This window comes from Coturnix japonica, chromosome 4, assembly GCF_001577835.2.
Source record: "Coturnix japonica isolate 7356 chromosome 4, Coturnix japonica 2.1, whole genome shotgun sequence".
Classification (NCBI taxonomy): domain Eukaryota; kingdom Metazoa; phylum Chordata; class Aves; order Galliformes; family Phasianidae; genus Coturnix; species Coturnix japonica.
The window spans coordinates 73,915,417-73,933,120 of NC_029519.1; the positions used below are offsets into that span (position 1 = coordinate 73,915,417).

At 50.6% G+C, this 17,704-nt stretch overlaps 2 protein-coding genes across 2 annotated transcripts; both read right to left on the reverse strand.

Annotated features, from left to right (window-relative positions):
- Positions 1 to 1,122: 1,122 nt before the first annotated feature.
- Positions 1,123 to 3,359, reverse strand: LOC107313875 (homeobox protein HMX2-like). Its single transcript, XM_015862551.2, has 2 exons — positions 3,106 to 3,359; positions 1,123 to 2,684 (listed from the first exon to the last, which is right to left on the reverse strand). Exons 1-2 carry the CDS (start codon positions 3,320 to 3,322, stop codon positions 2,119 to 2,121), a joined length of 783 nt encoding a protein of 260 aa, XP_015718037.1. The 5' UTR covers positions 3,323 to 3,359; the 3' UTR covers positions 1,123 to 2,118.
- Positions 3,360 to 9,901: 6,542 nt separating this feature from the next.
- HMX1 (H6 family homeobox 1) lies at positions 9,902 to 12,699 on the reverse strand. The gene is made up of 2 exons (XM_015862526.2): positions 12,159 to 12,699; positions 9,902 to 10,572 (listed from the first exon to the last, which is right to left on the reverse strand). Exons 1-2 carry the CDS (start codon positions 12,406 to 12,408, stop codon positions 10,001 to 10,003), a joined length of 822 nt encoding a protein of 273 aa, XP_015718012.1. The 5' UTR covers positions 12,409 to 12,699; the 3' UTR covers positions 9,902 to 10,000.
- Positions 12,700 to 17,704: the final 5,005 nt, after the last annotated feature.

The window sequence follows — 17,704 nt, forward strand, 5'->3', positions numbered from 1 at the left end:
TTTCTTTCTGTTATTATTATTATAAAATAAACTCGTTCCAAGCTTTGGGACTGCGTTTTATTTCAGCCACCTTGGAAATAAGTAGGAGAGAGGGAAAAAAAAATGGGAATGGAAATGATCTGATAAATACGGCGAAGAACAAATTGCCAAAACAATATTTTTTACATTACTATCTTTCTCCAAGGACACATCTGAGGCCGAAGTTTAGTGGAAATAATATATATATATAGATAGTTTATTTGACCAAATTTTAGTTCCATGTTAAAGGCCTAAAGAGACCTTTGCACATAGGTGCTGCATATGATGAAACTGCCCTTGCTACGGATTTTCTCCCTATCGAAATAGATTAAAATCGGGGCAGCAACCAAGTTAGCGTATGTCGGCATTAGAAACAGTAGAAATAACAACGAGAGGAAGGCTCCGATGTGGACCATCAACTATTTAAATAAATAAATAAATAAGAGAGAAACAGCATCTCCCTTGGAATTAGCTGAAATACGTCTCCAAATGCTTTTTGCTACGGACTAACCCACAGACTCAGGTGAGCTCAGTGGCTTTAACCAACCTTAAACACTCAGAGCAGAAAAGAGGGGACCGGAACCTGAATGCTGAGCTTTGTGCAAACCGGAGATGCGCTGAGCATCTGGCAGCTCTCGTTTGCACCTCGCCTATCCAATTCGTTGTTTTCCGTGCTATGGCCTCGACCGTTCTTTCCGGGGTTTTTCCTTGTTTGGTTCGTTTGTATTTTTTCCTAGAACAGGAACACCATGAGATGTTTGACTCCGAATACACCGATACATCTCCTTATGCTTGACCCCCAGTTCAAGTCTACCCAAGAAGAAAGAGGACAGGTCAACTAAGGCGTGCAGAGGATTGCAACCAGGAGGAAATTTCACCCTGGGTTTGCAAAGGAGCTGCTCCGAAGCTCTCCGCACAGGGGCTGCATTAGCACCGCTGTGTCCTATATGGCACCCGGCCACAGCCCCGCCCGGGAAGGGAATCTCCAGGACTGCCCTGAGCCTCGGGATTACGCTGCATAGAGGCTCGGTGCAAACCATTGAAATACGCATGGAAAGAGAGTGGGGAAAGGAAGGAAAATTAATGTTTATCAAATCCAAATACCTCTTTCGTTCTCTTTTTCTTTATTTTTTTTCTTTAATTTTATTTTTCTTTTCGCCTTCTGGAAAACTCAACAAGTCGCCCATTTTCGCAAGCGTTTCTGAATTTTGCCGTACCACGATTACACTTTCAACCTTTATTTTTAAAACAAAAACCCTTCGATGCACTCTAGGAAACGTCTTTCTTTGGACACTTCCCAGGAGCGGCTGTACGGAATAGGCATGCAGCTCGGGTTTCTGATAGAAAAGTTTTATTTCTCAGTTCGTAATATAAAGCGTGTGAACTCGGAAACCAAAAGAAGACAAATGCGGTTGGAAATTTTAAGTGGGTTTAAAAGAAGAAAAGAAAAAAGAAAGCCCTCCATTACGGTAGGGCAGCCGATAAAATAATCCCCTGAGCTGTCGGGGGCGGGGTTAGAATAACTTGTTAGAGTAACTTGTGTGCAAAGCATCAGATGGGTCCTGATCTGGGAACCGGTTAGCACGAAGTGTGATAGAGGAGTTGTTTGGTTCGAAAATTCAAAATTCAGAGAAGCTATAGAGATTTAGAGAGGTTTCCGCATTTTGATAGTGTCAGAGATGGGGAAATGTTAATTGAAGGGGTACTAAAGGTGGAGAATGTGAGATAGAGGAGCGTACGGAGTGGATGGGGCTGTACCCAACGCACTCGGGTGGAGGCACGGTGCGGGGGCAGCCGTGATGACACCATTCCCTTGGACTGAGGCAGAATATTGTCTTTCCTAAACCGCGGCCACGGAAGGGCTGCGGAGGGAAGGGAGACACAGCGCATCCCGGTTTCTTTGGCAGCTCCGTTCTTCTCCGCCTCGAGCAGAAGGCAGACTTTGTTGAAGCTCTGACACGGCGGCACACAACCGCGTGTAAGGGACCCCGGGCCTGAGAGCGGCTGCCGCGGGTCGGGGCGAAAGCGGATGGTGGCATGGCTGGGCCACAGGGACCATCGCCCTCCTGCAATAGGCAGGGCGGGGGCCGAGGGGAAAAGCTATACGTCCCCGTCTAGCAGGCTGAAGTGCTTAACCGGGCCGGGAAGGCAGAGGTAGGGGATGGCGTTGCCCGGGTACAGCAGAGGAAAGGGGAGAGGCAGCAGGCAGCGGCTGAGCAGGGCGCTGTCCTTGTATAGGGCCGGGAAGGAGAAAGAGGCGGCGGGAGGCGGCAGGGGCTCCCCTGGGGGCTCCGCTTGGCCCGGACCCTCGGGCTCGGCCGACAGCTGTCTCTTGAGCTTGTTGCGGCGGTTCTGGAACCAGATCTTCACCTGCTTCTCGGAGAGGTGCAGCGCGGCGGCCAAGCCGGCCCGCTCAGCACTGCTCAGGTAGCGTTTCACGTCGAAGGTGGACTCCAGCTGGAAAACCTGGCTCTTGGAGAAGATGGTCCGCGTCTTTTTCTTGCCTCCGGCAGCTGAACACCTTCCACTCTCCCTGCTGCAACCCCCAGAGTCCCGCGGCGACGGCTGCCGGCATCCGCGGAACCTCTCCGTGGAAAAAGGAGAAACTGAGCCTTCGGCCTCAGCATCCGCCCGGCGCGGCCCTTCCTCCCGCAGCCGCTCGCTGCCTGCAATGGCAAAGCACAGCGTTCAGCCCCCCACCCCGCCGCCGCCCCCGCCCCGCATGCACGCACCCGTGGACGGGGAGAGGGGCCGAGACCGGGGTCTGATCACCGTCCTCCACCTCCAGCCTCCGTGGCGAGGAGGGAGAGGAGCTCGCAGTGAGTATCTAAAGGATGTCTCTCTGCCCCGTTAGCCGGAGTGGGAGGGAGCTCCAGGACTCGGGTAAAACGACCAAGGAGGCCAGGAGAGGCCTCTAGGAGCAGGCGGTTTCTAGAGGGGTTCATGTCCTCCCATGGAGCCTGGCTATCTCGAACTGCTGCAGGGAATGAAGCCTGGGCGCGGTCGCGTTTGGAGGCCCTGGGCTAAACCTCCGTCCTGGGTGGGTGCCTGGCTGGGACCGGACATGCGGATCTGTCTGCTTTGTACCCGAGTCGGTAGAACCTTTACTGGGCTGCTCCTCCGCAGGCCCCTCTTCTTCCTCCTCCTCCTCTTCCTCTTCGTCCTCCGGCAGCGCGCAGCTGGCCCTACCCTGCTCCCGGGCCTGGCAGCGGGGACCGGGCTGCAGGATGCTGTCGATGCTGAAGGCCGTCGGTGGGGCCAGGAGAGGCGGTGGGGCTCCGCGGCCGCTCCCGAGCTGCACCATGGCGCTCCGTGCCCAGCCGCAGGAGTGGTGGCGGAGGGAAGGCAGCAGCCGGGGCGGAGGGAGGGCTGGGGACAGGGGGAGGAGGAGGAGGGGTCGGGAGGAGGAGGGAGGGGATGTAGATAGAAGGAGCCAAAGGGCTGAGGGCTTGGGGAGCGGTGTAGGAGGAGAGGGAAAGGAAAGGCTGTGAGGAATCGCTGAAAGGAGAGAGCAGGAGGGAAGCGGAGAGGAAAGGATTTTTAATTTTTATGTTATTTTATTCTGAGAATGAGGTCCCTTAAGCAGGGGGGAGTAAGGCAAGGCAGGGCTGAGTGCCCTGCTCAGCATCTTCACTTGGGGACAGATAGATTCACGGAGCCCAGGGAAAGGTGATGAGGAGGAGGGTGGAAATGTGGGCGTGATGGCTGAGAGAGAAAGAGATGAGTAGGGCTGGATGTGAGAGAGGGCGAACGGAAGGGGGGATGTGGGAGAAGAGGGTTTGGAATCTGGAAGAGTAAAGAGGTGGAAGGGAAATTTTGCACAGAGGACATAAGTGACAAAGGAGTGTATGACAGAGAGCTGTCATCGAGAGGGAGGAGGCAGAGAACAGGCACTGAGTGGAGGGAGAGGGACGAAAGTAGCGAAAAGGAAGAAGAGATATGGGAAAGCGCATTTGAGAAGTGGGAGATGACACACGAGGGGTTGGGCTCGGTGGTCCTTATGGCTTCTTTTAAACTCGGGTTACTACTTAATTCTAAGAAATGCAGAAATGTGTAAGCAGAGGAGCAAGGGGAGCAATCAACGCATCTCCACAGAGTGCTCCGAGCAGAAGGGACCCCTTCTCTGCTGGTGAGCCCTGTGGCTCCGGGGCACCCCGAGCCCTCCCTTGGGCGCACACCTTTCGGAGGATGAAATAATTGAGCTATTAACGCAAGTGCTCCAGGTGCTCTTCGGGACTCGGACTGCTGTGTGGTATCCGGAAAACTGCTCCTCACCACCTACCAACATCGTCTTAAAAACATATTACATTATACCAGGCACTATGTTCTGCCGAGTTAGAGGTGCCACAAGCTCTTCCCACCCCTGCACCCCTGCGCAAAGCCAGGGGAACGTTGTCACCGGCTTTTAAGAGGCCTTTTAGTCCCATTCGCGATGTTTCCACCACGAAAACTGCTGAGGGCGAGCGAGCAGCTCTTGAAAAAGACAATAGAAGTGCTGACAGACTCTTAAATATCGTTATGCCGGAGATTCTGTGATTTGAAATGGGGGCTTCTTAAGGATTCGGACCGCGTTAATCTTTAAAGCTGTGGTTCTGGAGAGAGCGGTTTGCAGCTCTTTTTCATGAAAATTTGTTAGGCTTTAGAAGTGCACTCAGATTTAATGCAGCCGCCTGACGCAGAGCTGGATTTATCCCACCAGGCGACAAAAATAAAAAACCTCCTCTTCCATTAACACGGTCATTGGCCAAATGCCTGAAGTCGTTGCGTTTGTCTTGCAATGCCTTGCGCAAGCTGACGGGGCCGGTGGGGTGGAAATGTCCCGTTAAAGGAGCGACAGTGTGAGGGGAGGGCCGGGAAGCAGCGGGGAGAAATGTTAAGAAGCTGAAAAGATGAATTTTCAGAATAGGGAAAGCAGATCAGGGTAGAGTTGGAGAAGGGGATGGGGGGAGGGAAGAGGTTTTTGAGGCTCCATCTCAATTCACTTCCCGGCCCCAAAAGGCCTCGGGCGAGGTGCACACCGCTTGAATACAACGATTTTCCTACAGTAGCTAAAGATTTTCAGCCACCGGAATATTCTCACCCCGCGTTTGCTTCGCCCAGCCTCCGAGTCCGAGGGGCAGATTTTTTGCTTTTAATAATATATTCCTCTATTAGAAGCTCGAGTCGAGCGGAATGGAACCCTTTTTACCTGAAGAAGCTTTTTACAAGTGATCCGTCGGCATATATACCCATATTTCCATTTTAGCTCAGAGCAGAGAGGAAAAAAAAAATAGGCTACTCTCGAACTAAATCTAATCGAATTGAAATCTGATTAGGTCTTACAGAAAAGCGAGAGTCCGCCTTTACTTGGCTTATGGGATCGGGATCGCTTTATCCCCAATGCAGCCGGCAGTAAATACCCCCCCACACACACCCCCGCCCCAGTGCCCACAGACCCTCTGAAGAAGCCTTGAAGTCGTCCCTTCTCCTCTTCCGGGACACAGCCCATGGGAGTGGATCCCAGAGAGAAGTGCTGTCACGAAAAGAAGTGTAATAATAAAACACAAATTAAAAACTCAGCATCTGCAAGTGTCAGATGGAACTAGACTTTGAGGGGTAAGTAGACCCTTCACCTCCAAGTGCTGGACACAGCCAGGGTTGGGCCTTCTGTGACCCCAGGACAGAACATCCTGCTTGGAGAGCTTTGGTCAGCCCTTAAGGTCAATTTGAAGTCGGCTAAATCGCCTCCATGCAACTTCTGCACATGATACAAGAGGTGTGCAGAGAAATCCTGGAGGGGATTTGTGAATAATGCAACACCTAGCTGTTCAATGGGCTGGGACTGCTAAGGAGAGAAGGGAGAGCAAATAAAAACTATGTTAAGAAGAGAAGGAGAACGAGAATGGGAAAATGGGAGAGAGAGGAGAAGAGAGGAGAGGAGAGGAGAGGAGAGGAGAGGAGAGGAAGAGGAGAGGAGAGAGGAGAGGAGAGGAAGAGGAGAGGAGAGGAGAGGAGAGGAGAGGAGAGGAGAGGAGGAGGAGAGGAGGAGAGGAAGGAGAGGAGAGGAGAGGAGAGGAGAGGAGAGGAGAGAAGGAGGGAGAGGAAGAGAAGAGAGAGAAGAGAAGAGAAAGAGAAAGAGAGAGAAGAGAAGAGAAGAGAAGAGAAGAGAAGAGAAGAGAAGAGAGAGAAGAGAAGAGAAGAGAAGAGAAGAGAAAAGAAAAGAAGAGAAAAGAGAAGAGGTTTTATGATTTCTTCCCAAGTTTAGATTTTCAAAAGGCACGCATAGCTATGCATATATTTCCATACATAGAAATTAAAACGTAGGATCGGTAAGAGGAGTTGAGAACCTCAGGCCGGTTAAATGAAGCGCTAAGAATTCCGCAGTGCAGTTGGGCTCTTTGGGCTGGGGGAAGCAGTGGCGTTGCCCGGCTGTAGCCGGAGGTAACGGAGCCCTGCAGCGCTATTGCAGGAGCGCGGCCCTAATTGATGCACAGCGCAGGGTGCGCAACCCCGGCCCGACACATTGCAGGGGTGCAGACAGCCTCTCCCAAGGTAATGCAGCATAAAAGAAAAAAAAATGATCGATCTAAATATATTGTTCAACAGTGGAGCCAGCGCGCACCTATGAGATTTATTAAGTATTGATTTGCATGAATATTTTAGACCCATGCCTACGAGAAAAGTTATAGGCCATCTTCGGGGGGTGAGCGATGTACCATTTGCAGTGCAGCCATGTAACAAGGTGCTTTTCAGCATATCGATCACCTTCATTTGAAGTGTAATTAATAATAACATCTTACAGCGGCTAAGCTAGTTTATTTCAGAGGGTAACTTCGTATCATGTGCTGATATTCTTTTGCTTTGCTTAAAAAAATACTAAAAAGGCCACCTTTCCGCTAATTATTTCTATTAGCACTCAATAAATACAAGGTACCTTTGTGAGCAGCCTGGCAAGGTTCTCCCCCTCCTCGCCTCTGGAGTGCCATCTAGCCAAGCTGTTGTAGCAGCATTCATTAAGCAAATGTCAACAGACGAGGATTTATGCTGCATAATAATATTACAGCTGTAGTATAACTGGATTTATTTTGAAGCTATTCTGAGATTGCTTTGATCTATAAAGCAGCAACGTATGTCTCTATGTGTCGCAAACAGCCTTCGCAAAACTGCTTGGAGCTGTAGAGTCCACCAACGTATTTCTTAGACCATTCTGTCTGCTGAAGCACTAAGGATGGCTCTTACCTCTTTAATTTGCTTAATAAAGATATGCGGAAGGAAGAAAACTGCGGAGAATCTGCTGCTGTCATTCTAGGGGTGAGCTTTTAGTATTTTTGGCCTGCTGAATATGGCCGATTTATGACTACTGTTTGCCTACATGCTGCAAAATACTCGTGCCATCGGTGCAGTGAAGGGAGTCATTAAAAGTCTACGGGGTAAAGGATCCTGAGGTGCCTACGTTCCCACTTTCAGTACACACTTCTAATAATCCACTCTAAAGCACTTCCTGCGCGTACAGAATAAGGCATAAGGAAGCACTTTGCTCTTAGACGAATTAACGTCTTGCACCTTTTAATATTTTACTATGATCATAAGTTACAAATACAGTGTATGAAAAAAAAAAAAAGAAAAAAATCTGTTTATTGATATAATCAGCGAGTCTTAAAAAGAAACAACAACAAACAAACAAACAAAAAAAAAAACCCCAAAAAACTAATGTCAAAACACAGTTTAAAAATCCGATTGATCGTGGAGCCCTGCCAGTCCCTTAACTTCAAGAAAAAAAATAATAATATTTAGTAGAATCAGAAGTATAATAATCTCATATGTTACTCCAAAGAGAAGGCATGTGGAGAGAGGAGGGCGTTACGTTGCTCGCTGGGTTACAATCTGCTCTCATTCGTAGAAGCGCGGTGAGTCCGGTTTTAACCCGGCGGGAGCTGAGTCCGACGGGGGGGTTGACGTGCTGCCCTCTGTCCTCAAGGAGATCCGGGCTCCGAGCGGCACCGAACCCAAGTATTGAGCCCAGAGGAAGGAGCGTCACCCAAAGTCACCTCCAAAAGGCCGAAGTCCCCGAGGCTCTGCGTCCCGTGGGGGCACCGCCGCGCCCGTCCTCCTCCTCTCCGCGCGGTCACATCACCGCTTTGGGGTCATTTCACCCCAAGTGTTTCACAGATATGCAAAGAAAACAGCGTGGCGAAGCTCTCCCGGAGTGAGACGAAGGGTTTCGTAGCAGTGGAGAAACAGCTCCTAAAAACGGGGCTCCGGTGAGAGCGAGCATCCCGGCAGGAATCCGCGGTATGCTTTAACTTTTATTACATTTGTTTTCATTCTCGAGTGCTTTTGAGGTTTTTAGCGTCCCTACTTTAACAGTGCTGATGTCCAGAGCCGTGTAACAAGCCAAAAAGGAGGGGGGAAGGGGGGGGGGGGGGGAGGAAGAAAGAAAGGGAAAAAAAAAAAGTAACGGTGGTGAGGTTGTAATCCGCCCCTGACCCTTCTCGGGTTTCGTATCAAAGCCGAAGCTCCGCCGATCGATTTCACAACAAGAAAGCGTGAGATCGCCCCCAATGCATTGCAAAGCGGAGGGAATAGTGAGAATCGGATCGCCGTTCCTTCTCCGGGGAGCGGACCCCTATGGAGCCCGGACTCCGCTGCTCACACTGGGACCCCGAGTGTTGTCCGCTTACATCGCGGCTGATTGTGCCCTAAAACGTGGGATCAAAGCCAGACCTCTCGTCAAGGCTGAGTTTTGCAAGGTCATTTTCCCCTTAATATTCTGAAAAGAAAAATATATATATATCCAACCTTTGGAAACAATAAGGGACCCGAAATTCATTTTAGCAGCTCGGAGAGGGGAAAACAAAACAGTTATTAAAAGAAAAAAATAAGCTTGGCATGCATAATACTTCATATAATATCACATTACAGTCCAGCTTGCATAACTAGCCGTACAGCTCCCCGGTCTGCTGCCATCTGAATTCCTTCTTTCCTTGTTTTTTTTTTTTAATTGCCAGTGAGAAGTATTAATCAATTAAACAAACAGAGCCCGTAAGAGATTGGAAAGTGGAGGTATGTTTTCCTCAGCCTCCATTAGGAGACCCAAACAGGAGGCAAACCCAGCTATTAAACCACAGGATGGTCCTTCTGCTTTTCTATTCTTCAGCCCTACCCCCCCCCCCCCCCCCCCCCCCCCCCCCCCCCCCCCAAACCTTTATTTTTCCCTATCTTTTTTTTTTTTTTTTTTCTTTTATTCTTTATTTTTCCCACCGAGTATTTTAAGGGGCTGCTTTATCAGGCAAATAAACCGAAACCATAGAAAACAAATCCTCACAGCTCTGACTTCGGCGGGGCGACATTCCCTCCAACAATTTGCCTTCGATTTGCTTCAAACCAAAAAAAGAACCGCACATGCTCGAGGGTATCGATCGGATGAAAATGAGTAACAATGGAGAGAGGCAAAAAAAACCCCCAATCTGTACCAATTAAGTGGCCTGAAACAAAGGGCCCTGGAGGAGCTGCTGGAGGCGGGGGTCCGCCGAGCCCTGAGCGGAGCAGCGGGGAAAGGGGTCCGGAGGTCGCGGTGGGGGACCCCGAGACTTCGCCGTCCGTGGGGCGGGGGGGAGTGGAGGGGTCGGGAGGAGCCCCCGGGCCTGACGCTGCCGTACATTCGTCTCACACTCGGGGGGAAGCTGAGGGGCTGCGGCCCCCCGGGAAAACGCCGCTCCGCGTCAGAGAGGGGCCGAGGCCGGGTTTTCTTTGGCTGCGTGGCGGGGGTGAGAGGGGGGGCTGCTGAATGGCCCCCGGCTCATGGCTGCTCTCCTCTGGGTTTCGTCCGGCTGCCCCTCGCCGCTCCGCGTTAACCCCAGCGGTAAGTTTATTGCACGTTTTCTTTTTTTTTTTTTTTAAAAAAAAAATAAAAGTCGAAAAGCGGAAAATGGTGAAAGTGGAAAGAAAAAGTCCGAGGGTGAAGTTGGAAGCTCGGGGCCGCGGTCCCGACACAGGTGGGCGCTCAGACGAGTCCCGTCATCTGCGAGCGGAGGAAGGGGAGGGAGGCGGCGGGGAAGGTGCCCAGGGGGTAGCTGACGCCTCCGGAGAAGCCCACCAAGGGGGGGGACATGTGGGGCAGGCCGAAGCCCAAGGCGCTGGCCGGCGAGTTCTCGTGGTACAAAATGGGGACCCGCACAATCCTTTGGGCGGCGTGGGAGAGGTTGGCCGCCTCCAGTTCGGCCGCGAGCTGCCGCTTCCACTTGTTGCGGCGGTTCTGGAACCAGATCTTCACCTGGGTCTCGGTGAGATGCAGCGAGGCTGCCAGGCAGGCCCGCTCCGAACTGCTCAGGTAGCGCTTCATGTCGAACGTGGACTCCAGCTGGAAGACCTGGCTGCGGCTGAACACCGTGCGCGTCTTCTTCTTGCGGCCGGCTGCTCGCTGCTCTGCTTCGCCCGCTTCCTCGCCGCGTTCCTCCTCTTCCTCGCGGCCTCCGGAGCTCTGCCGCCCGCCCACGGGGCCCCTCGCCGCCGCCCGCTCGCCGCCGCCCGCCCGCTCCGTGTCCTCCGGCAGCTCCGGCGAGTCTCGGTCGCTGGCTGCGGAGAGAGGCACAGGGCTGGGGTTGGGGAGAGCTCAGAGGAGCGATTCCCCCCGCCCGGGCACTGGGAGAGGAAACAACGCAGTGCCGAGGCAGCGAGCCTGGGGCTGAGGCCGCTGCTAGTGCTCCTTGCGTTGTGAAGGACTCCCATATAGTGGCATGTAAATACATTAAATATATGTCATGCATATACACACGTGTGAGTGCATACTCATATACGTGTGCACACATACCTACATGCATGCATATACCTATACGCATATACCTATCTTCATATGTATGTATGTATATAACATCCATATATGCTTAAATCTATGCATGTATATAACATCTGTACACTTTATATGTACACAAGTATATACAGCATACACACGTTCATTTATAAACACACGTATATATTCATATAACTATATATATATTTAAATGTATGCACTTCTGTGCTTGCACATTTATACACGTATATATATTTACACACTTATACCAACTTATTTACACACCTATGTACATATACATTTACAAGAACATATGTAAGTATGCTGGGGTGTGTATAGATGAGGTAAGTGTATAAGTGAGTGTGTGTGTATGAAGAGAGGGGGGAAACAAATGCTTTCTCTTCGTGTTATTCTCAGCTGCATGAACCACATCGATGGGATCAGCTGCTCTAATACCGGGACATTGCCTCCAGCATGTCTCCGTGGTTGCCCATAGTGTGCTTTCCAGTTAGAGTTCTAAAGGGAAAAAAATCCTAGTATTTGTAGAATAGAGGGCAGAAAATAAGACAGGAAAAGAAGCGAGGAAAACCAAGCAGCTGTTTTGGTGGTGATTTTCGCTTTCTAGACGTATTTTAGAGAGAAATTAAGAGTATTAATAAACCCATCCCTGTAAAAGAAAACCTCTGGATTATAAATCACGCCTCTACTCAGAACTGAGTAAGCGTGCGAACCCTATAGACTAGCACGGAATCAAAGGGATGCGCAGAGGGACAATATTTTTTCTATCAGGATAAAAATAACCGCTGATCGCAGCCCGTAAACTTTTTCAGATGTTAATTTGTGCCCCGCAGCTCGGGTGGGAGGAGAAGCCTCTCCCTGCAGAGCCCCGCAATGCGCGGAGAGCGTCGGGGAAGGGGCTGCGGGGCCTCGGTTGCACCGAAGGGCCGGTGCTATAGGACCGGTGCTATAGGGCCGGTACTATAGAGGGCTGCTTCGGAACTCTTCTACAGGGTCGGTGCTCCCGGCTTTCGAGGTTACTGGGAAGCGTCAAGCAGTAAAAAAAGAAGAAAAAAAGGATAGGAGGAAATAAAGGAAAAATATCCAAGAGAGAGAACAGCCCCCGCTGTTGACATTTCGGGCCGAGCAGCAGGCGGGGCGGAGGCTCTCCAGGTGTCCAACACCCTGAGAGCATTTCCGGAAATTTGGGCAGCCGAAATCTCCGGACAGAAGATGGATGAAAGCTGTGAAGGACACCCCCGCAGCACCACTCTCCCTCCCCACTCAGGACCGAGACGGGACCCCGGACCCCCCTGGGGAGGGGACAGCAGCACCCTCCATCTCTTTCAGGGCCCCGTAGGGAAAGGGAACTTACTGTCGGGGCTGGTGCAACCCAAGAAAGCTCGGCGGTACCAACCAACGGCGGCGTCGCGGAGCGGGCAGCCCGAGGCTCCGAGGCGCAGCGGGGAGTGGGGGCCGCAGCGCGGAGCTCCGCGCCCACCTCCGCCTCCTACCGCCGCCCTCCGCGCCCCTCCGCCGCCCTCGGTGCCCAGCAGGTCCTCGATGAAAAAGGACGAGACGCGGGCAGATGTGGAGCCGGCGTTTTCCGTCGCTTCGTCCGGCATCGTCGGTAAAACAGCTGCAGGAGGAGGTGGGGGGGGGAGGTCCCGGTTCCACCGGAGGATGGCTCCTCGGCTCCCCGCTGCCCCGCGGCCGCCTCCTGCCTCTGCTTAGTCCCGTGGATGCTCTCCTGGTATAAAAGGTTTTTTTTCCGGAGTAATCATTTCAGATCGCGGTTTGCCATCATTTCCTGCAAGCTAAGAGGGGAGGGGGGAGGAGGAGGAAGGGAAGGGAATGGGGAAGAAAAAAAAAAGAAAAGAAAAAAAAAAAAAAAAAAAAAAAAAAAAAAAAAAAAAAAAAAAAAAAAAAGCAACCCGACAACCCATCGGAGGCGCCAGATTCTGCGCGAAAACGATAATAACGAAATAAAAATGTCATGCGAGTTAAACGCTGTACACGAGAAGGGGGGGATCCTGCGATTGGAGGAGAGCGGCGGCAAATGGGATTTCCGCAGGGGGAAGAGCAGGGCGATGGCTGAGCGGAGCCGGGGTCGGGCGCTGATGTGTGTGTGTGTGTGTGTGTGTGTGTGTGTGTCCGTGTGTGCGCCGCCCCGGGGCTGCCACTCACGAGCTCCTTATTTAGGTCAATTAGGGAGCAAATCCCGGAGCGGGGGGAGCGGCGGTGCCGGCCCCGGCACACGGGCAGCGGCCGAGGGGGGGGCATGACCACTGCTAGTCCCGGCCTTGCCATTGGGTGCAGAAGGCTGAGCGGGCAGCCTGGACAGCCAATAGGCTCGGCGAACATCGAGGTTATATTAATATCATTAATAATAATCAACCAGCCCCCTCTCCCCCCCCCGGCCTACGAGCGCGGCAGCCACCGAGCTTTCATGTCTGCGGAGATGGATGGAAGAGAAGGACGAGACGCGACCTCCGCAGCCGGGCTCTACAGCCATCACCTGACGGGGCGGTGGGCACCGGGATGCGGGCGAGGGGCGTTCTGCCCCGGAGAGCACCCGAATGTGCGAGGCCGAGAACCGGAGAGAGGGAAACCTTTGTCTGCGAGGTCTCCCGAGGACGCCTGAGTGTTCATAGCACGGTGAGTGCTGAGTCCTGTTTAACCTATTCCTTTTTGCACGTGTGTGTATATATATAGATACATATATATGTCTATATATATGTACATATATCTATATCTATAGATATATAGAGATTATTCTAGCCAAATTTTTTTATACGCTTGTGTATTTATTTAGCATATGTGGGCATATTTATTTAATTATTATACACATTTATTTATTTATTTACTCCTTATATATATGTGTGTGTGTTCATGAAACCTCGAGGTGTTCAGACATGACTTCACACAGAGGCACAGCCATGCTCACTGCTCCCCGGAGCCTTTTGCCCCCTGCCTGAGGAGCTCTCCGCTCTGATCCCACCTTTCCTGCCCCAGTCTCTGGGCATTACGACTTTTTAATTGTTAGAGCTACAGCGGAAAGCCCTAAATCTCCCCTCTGCCTGTTCCCTTCCCCCAGGCTTTCCGGATGGGGCAGGGATTCCCAGTAAACCTCAGAACGGGGCAGAACGGTGACCCTCTGCCTTTTTTCTCGAGACGGGACAGGACACGACGGGGACCGAGGGTGGGATGAATACACCGATGCCCTGAACATCCTCATTCACGTCGCTGCCCCCTGCTTCTGCAGGGGCTGTGGGTGCAAATTTATCTCGGAGGCGGTGCTCACCTGCCGCCAGTTCCCCGGCAACCCCGGGCCAGCTCCGCCCGTTTCCACGCTGTTGTTTGGGGATGGAGGCCTGATCCCATCCTGGGGGACGGTGGGAGAGCTCTGAGTTCAAGGCCTATCTGGAGAAAAGAGACAGAAAGAGGGGAGAGAGGGAAAGAGAGGAAGAAAGAGGGAGAAAAAGAAGGAAAGAAAGAAAGATGGGAAGGAGGAAAGAAAATGAAGATTTCTTCTTCTGAAGATTACAACCAAATGCAGAGCTCTGAACTGACATCTGGAAGAGCGGCAGCATACAGTACCATGTTTAGATTATTGTCCTACTGACACAGACTGAAGAACAAAACCAGGCAAGAGCACATTGGTCACTTGTTGCACAGAAGTGATGCTTACGCTCTCCCCATACTTTCCTATATAGGAACTATGAGTCTGACCAATATGTCTTAAGAATCTATAAACCGTCTGCTCTGTTTCACTGTCAGGCTCTGAAAATATATGAGAGCTTACAGGAATAAAGAGAAGAATGTGGATGCTGGTTACTCCTATATGTTTTATATCCAATGTGCAAACAATATGCATGCAGCCCGTGCCCATATTTTATAATGTGTTCCTACAGTGTAGTCATGTAACTTACGTAATATTGCTTGCTTTCCATTTAGAAAAACTGTAATAAAATCAATAAGAATAAATCCACTCTTTCTTCTTTTCTTCTTTTTCTTTAAGACAGTCTGGTGTGCCACAACCCTGACCTGTGTTTGTGGAGTCAGGTATCCTGACACATCCTTAAAGCACAAACTCAGATGGTGTGCAATTCTATGCCTGCAAATAAAGTGCTTGCACAGACATGTCCGTGAGTATGAAGCATCTTTTAAGCTTGCTGATGTGTTTATGCACCTTCAGCACAGCTGTAGCAACATGACCACTGCCACTACGTTCTGAATAATCTTTTCACTTCTTGTAATGACAGAAGAAGGAAAAGAAAGTGTGCGCTCACTGCAACCACTGACAGGGCTCTGTACAGAGTGCAGGAAAAACACCCAGAGATATTCAGCACTCACTTTTAGAAAGAAACCCGGAGGTGAAGCCCCGCAGATGCTACGCTCCTCCCTGTACAGCCCGGGGTACCGCGGATGGGAGTGTCCCTTGTGCCCCGGGCCCCCTCTGCAGGGCTACAACAGGACCCTTCGAATTCCCTTTCCCAAGTTCCACACTCTCCGGTCTCTGTGCACGAGAAAATATTTCTCTTTATTTTGCAGGTCTAAGTGTTTCTCCTGTGTGTTCTGGAGCTGGAGACTGCCGGGGCCGCCCCTTTGAGCATCTCCATCCTGGTCCGCAGCCGGGCACTGGGTGGGGTGCCGGCAGGTGACAGTCTCTCAGGGCCACCCTTTCTCGTTCCCTCTCTACTTCTGTCGGCTCCTGAGCCTTCTCAAGCTCAACGCACTACGCGAGGGGAAGGGAGGAGCGGGGGACCGAGCTCCGAGAAGAACCGGAGGACGGAGAGCAGGTTTTGGGGTGGAAAGGGTGATAATAGGCTCCACAAGCGACATCTCCAGCGCGGGGTACCGGCCCCATGGAGCGGAGGGGGCCTGCAATATGAATGCAATTACCCCGCCTGCGTTTGATGCCCTTCCCTTACTCTCCCTCCATCAGCGCTGCCTCGGTAAGTCGTAAAACAGAAGCGAAATGAAAGGCAGCCTTGAGCGTTCGCTCCCTAACCTCTGCTCCGCTCCGCTTTTAGGAGCTCGCGATGGGTTTAGAGTCCTAAGCTTTGCATGAGAGCTGCGGTGGGAGTGGGAAAGGGCACTCCCTCCTCCGTACCCACAGAAGGTCTCCTTGCCTACTGTCCTCCCGGCAGCGGGGAAGGGTTTTGGGCCAGCACCCGCCTCTGGTTGATAGAGATGTATGTATGAATGCAAAAACGTCTTTTTTTTTATGTAAAGTTTTCAGACAGTTCGCTTAAACTATAAAAATAAAGTTAATGAAAGACCCTGTATGCATCCTCAGTCAACTACTAACAATTCTACGAGAAATACTTGGAAGCTTTTTTCTTTCCCGAGTTTTTTTTTTTCCGTGCTCGGTGGTCCCTTAGAAAAGTGAAGGTGGTGCAAACTTTCAGATGCCTCGCTTTAAAAGAAGTATAAAATAAAACAAATGATCGACCTGAAATTGGTTGCCCGGCCTCTGTGCGATGCTCCCACCTCCCCGACAGTGCAGCTCCGGCTGTGTTTTCCCCCATAAGCGGTGGTTGCAGAGCAGGACCTGAGGGACGGGGCTCACGTCCCCACGGCTATTGCAAGAGATGCCTCCTCGGCCCCGCCCCGTCGGGGTGAGGATCCTGAGGGCATCTTACGACGGTGTCTCATTTTGGGTGGCAGGACGAGGATCAGACACTGCCCCACGCTGTGAGGGAAGCCCCGATCCTGCCTCGTTGGAACCCCGAGTTGCTCTGCCAGCAGGTTTTGTAGCCCCCAAGCTATAGGAAATACAGCTTTAATCTATAGGTAGGTACAGACCTGAGAGCCCTAGAACCCTTCAAATGTGGATTAAACAGTGCTTGAGTTCGGTAACACTGTGTGCCTTTCCTTTCACAGTGACAAATACAATAAGGGATTTCCAGAGGTGAGATGAATTATAATTATGGTCTTTTTTTATTAACAGAATTTTAACTGTATAAACCCCTCCCTTACTGATTTCTTCACTGTTAATGACACTGGCAGAGAAGTTTTCCTATTTCAAGACCTCTGCATAACTCGTTCTGACTCCCATGAATGTATTCATTATTCACACAGAGTCACTAAGTGCTCTGTGTGGAAACTTCCAGTCCATCGCATGTCCTGACTCTCACTGTTGCCTGTTAAGTGTTCGTTACGGATGGCGTGCCACTGGGAGCACGAATCTCATGGTTTTAGCGCTGTTTCCTTCCTAAGTGAAGGAAATTTTAATCCACGATAAATGATCAAAGACAGGGAACGTCCCTGGCAGGGTGAATAAATAAATGAGGAAGGAAGTTTGGGAATGATTTGTGGGGATATGTATCCTCATGTTAAAATTCCAAAATATGTATTGATTTCTTGACTGGGGGTTGGAAGAAAATGGATCATCCACAAATCATGTGATATATTAAAAATAAATAGATAAATAAATAAAATAGTCCCTACTGAAAAGAGATAACAATTGTTCAAACATGACTTTTCCAGACAGATCATTGGCATTGATTTCACTATAAAATTTTAACATGAGGGTGTTTTGATTTATTTTTTTTTCTATGTACAGTATAAGAATGCGTGGTTTTATTGGTACTTGTCAGGGTCAGCCACGGAAGAATTATGGAGGTCATGTGAAATAGGTGCCAATAAAGCTTTTATTATTGTTATACAGACAAAAGAACACGATGGAAAGGGATCCTTACCAGACCTAAACATGGATATTTTGCTCTGTTAACAATCAAGTCAGAAAACAGAGAGACACAGCTAAGAAAAAAAAAAGGGACTTTGCAGAGCCATTGGGCATTAACCTATTATCCTAAAACTTTTAGAATTAAATTCCCTTATAAAACGGATGTCTCCTGAAATGAAAGACGACATGACTTTTGATGTTGCCCAAAACAAAAGATGAAGGGGAAA

Bases quoted from the DNA above. Each gene is read 5' to 3' on its own strand.
- LOC107313875 (XM_015862551.2), bottom strand. From the start codon at position 3,322: ATGGTGCAGCTCGGGAGCGGCCGCGGAGCCCCACCGCCTCTCCTGGCC. The intron at 2,685-3,105 runs GTACAAAGCAGA...TTGCCATTGCAG, and splicing joins TAAAGGTTCTACCGACTCGG to GCAGCGAGCGGCTGCGGGAG.
- HMX1 (XM_015862526.2), bottom strand. From the start codon at position 12,408: ATGCCGGACGAAGCGACGGAAAACGCCGGCTCCACATCTGCCCGCGTC. The intron at 10,573-12,158 runs GTAAGTTCCCTT...CTCTCTCCGCAG, and splicing joins GGGTTGCACCAGCCCCGACA to CCAGCGACCGAGACTCGCCG.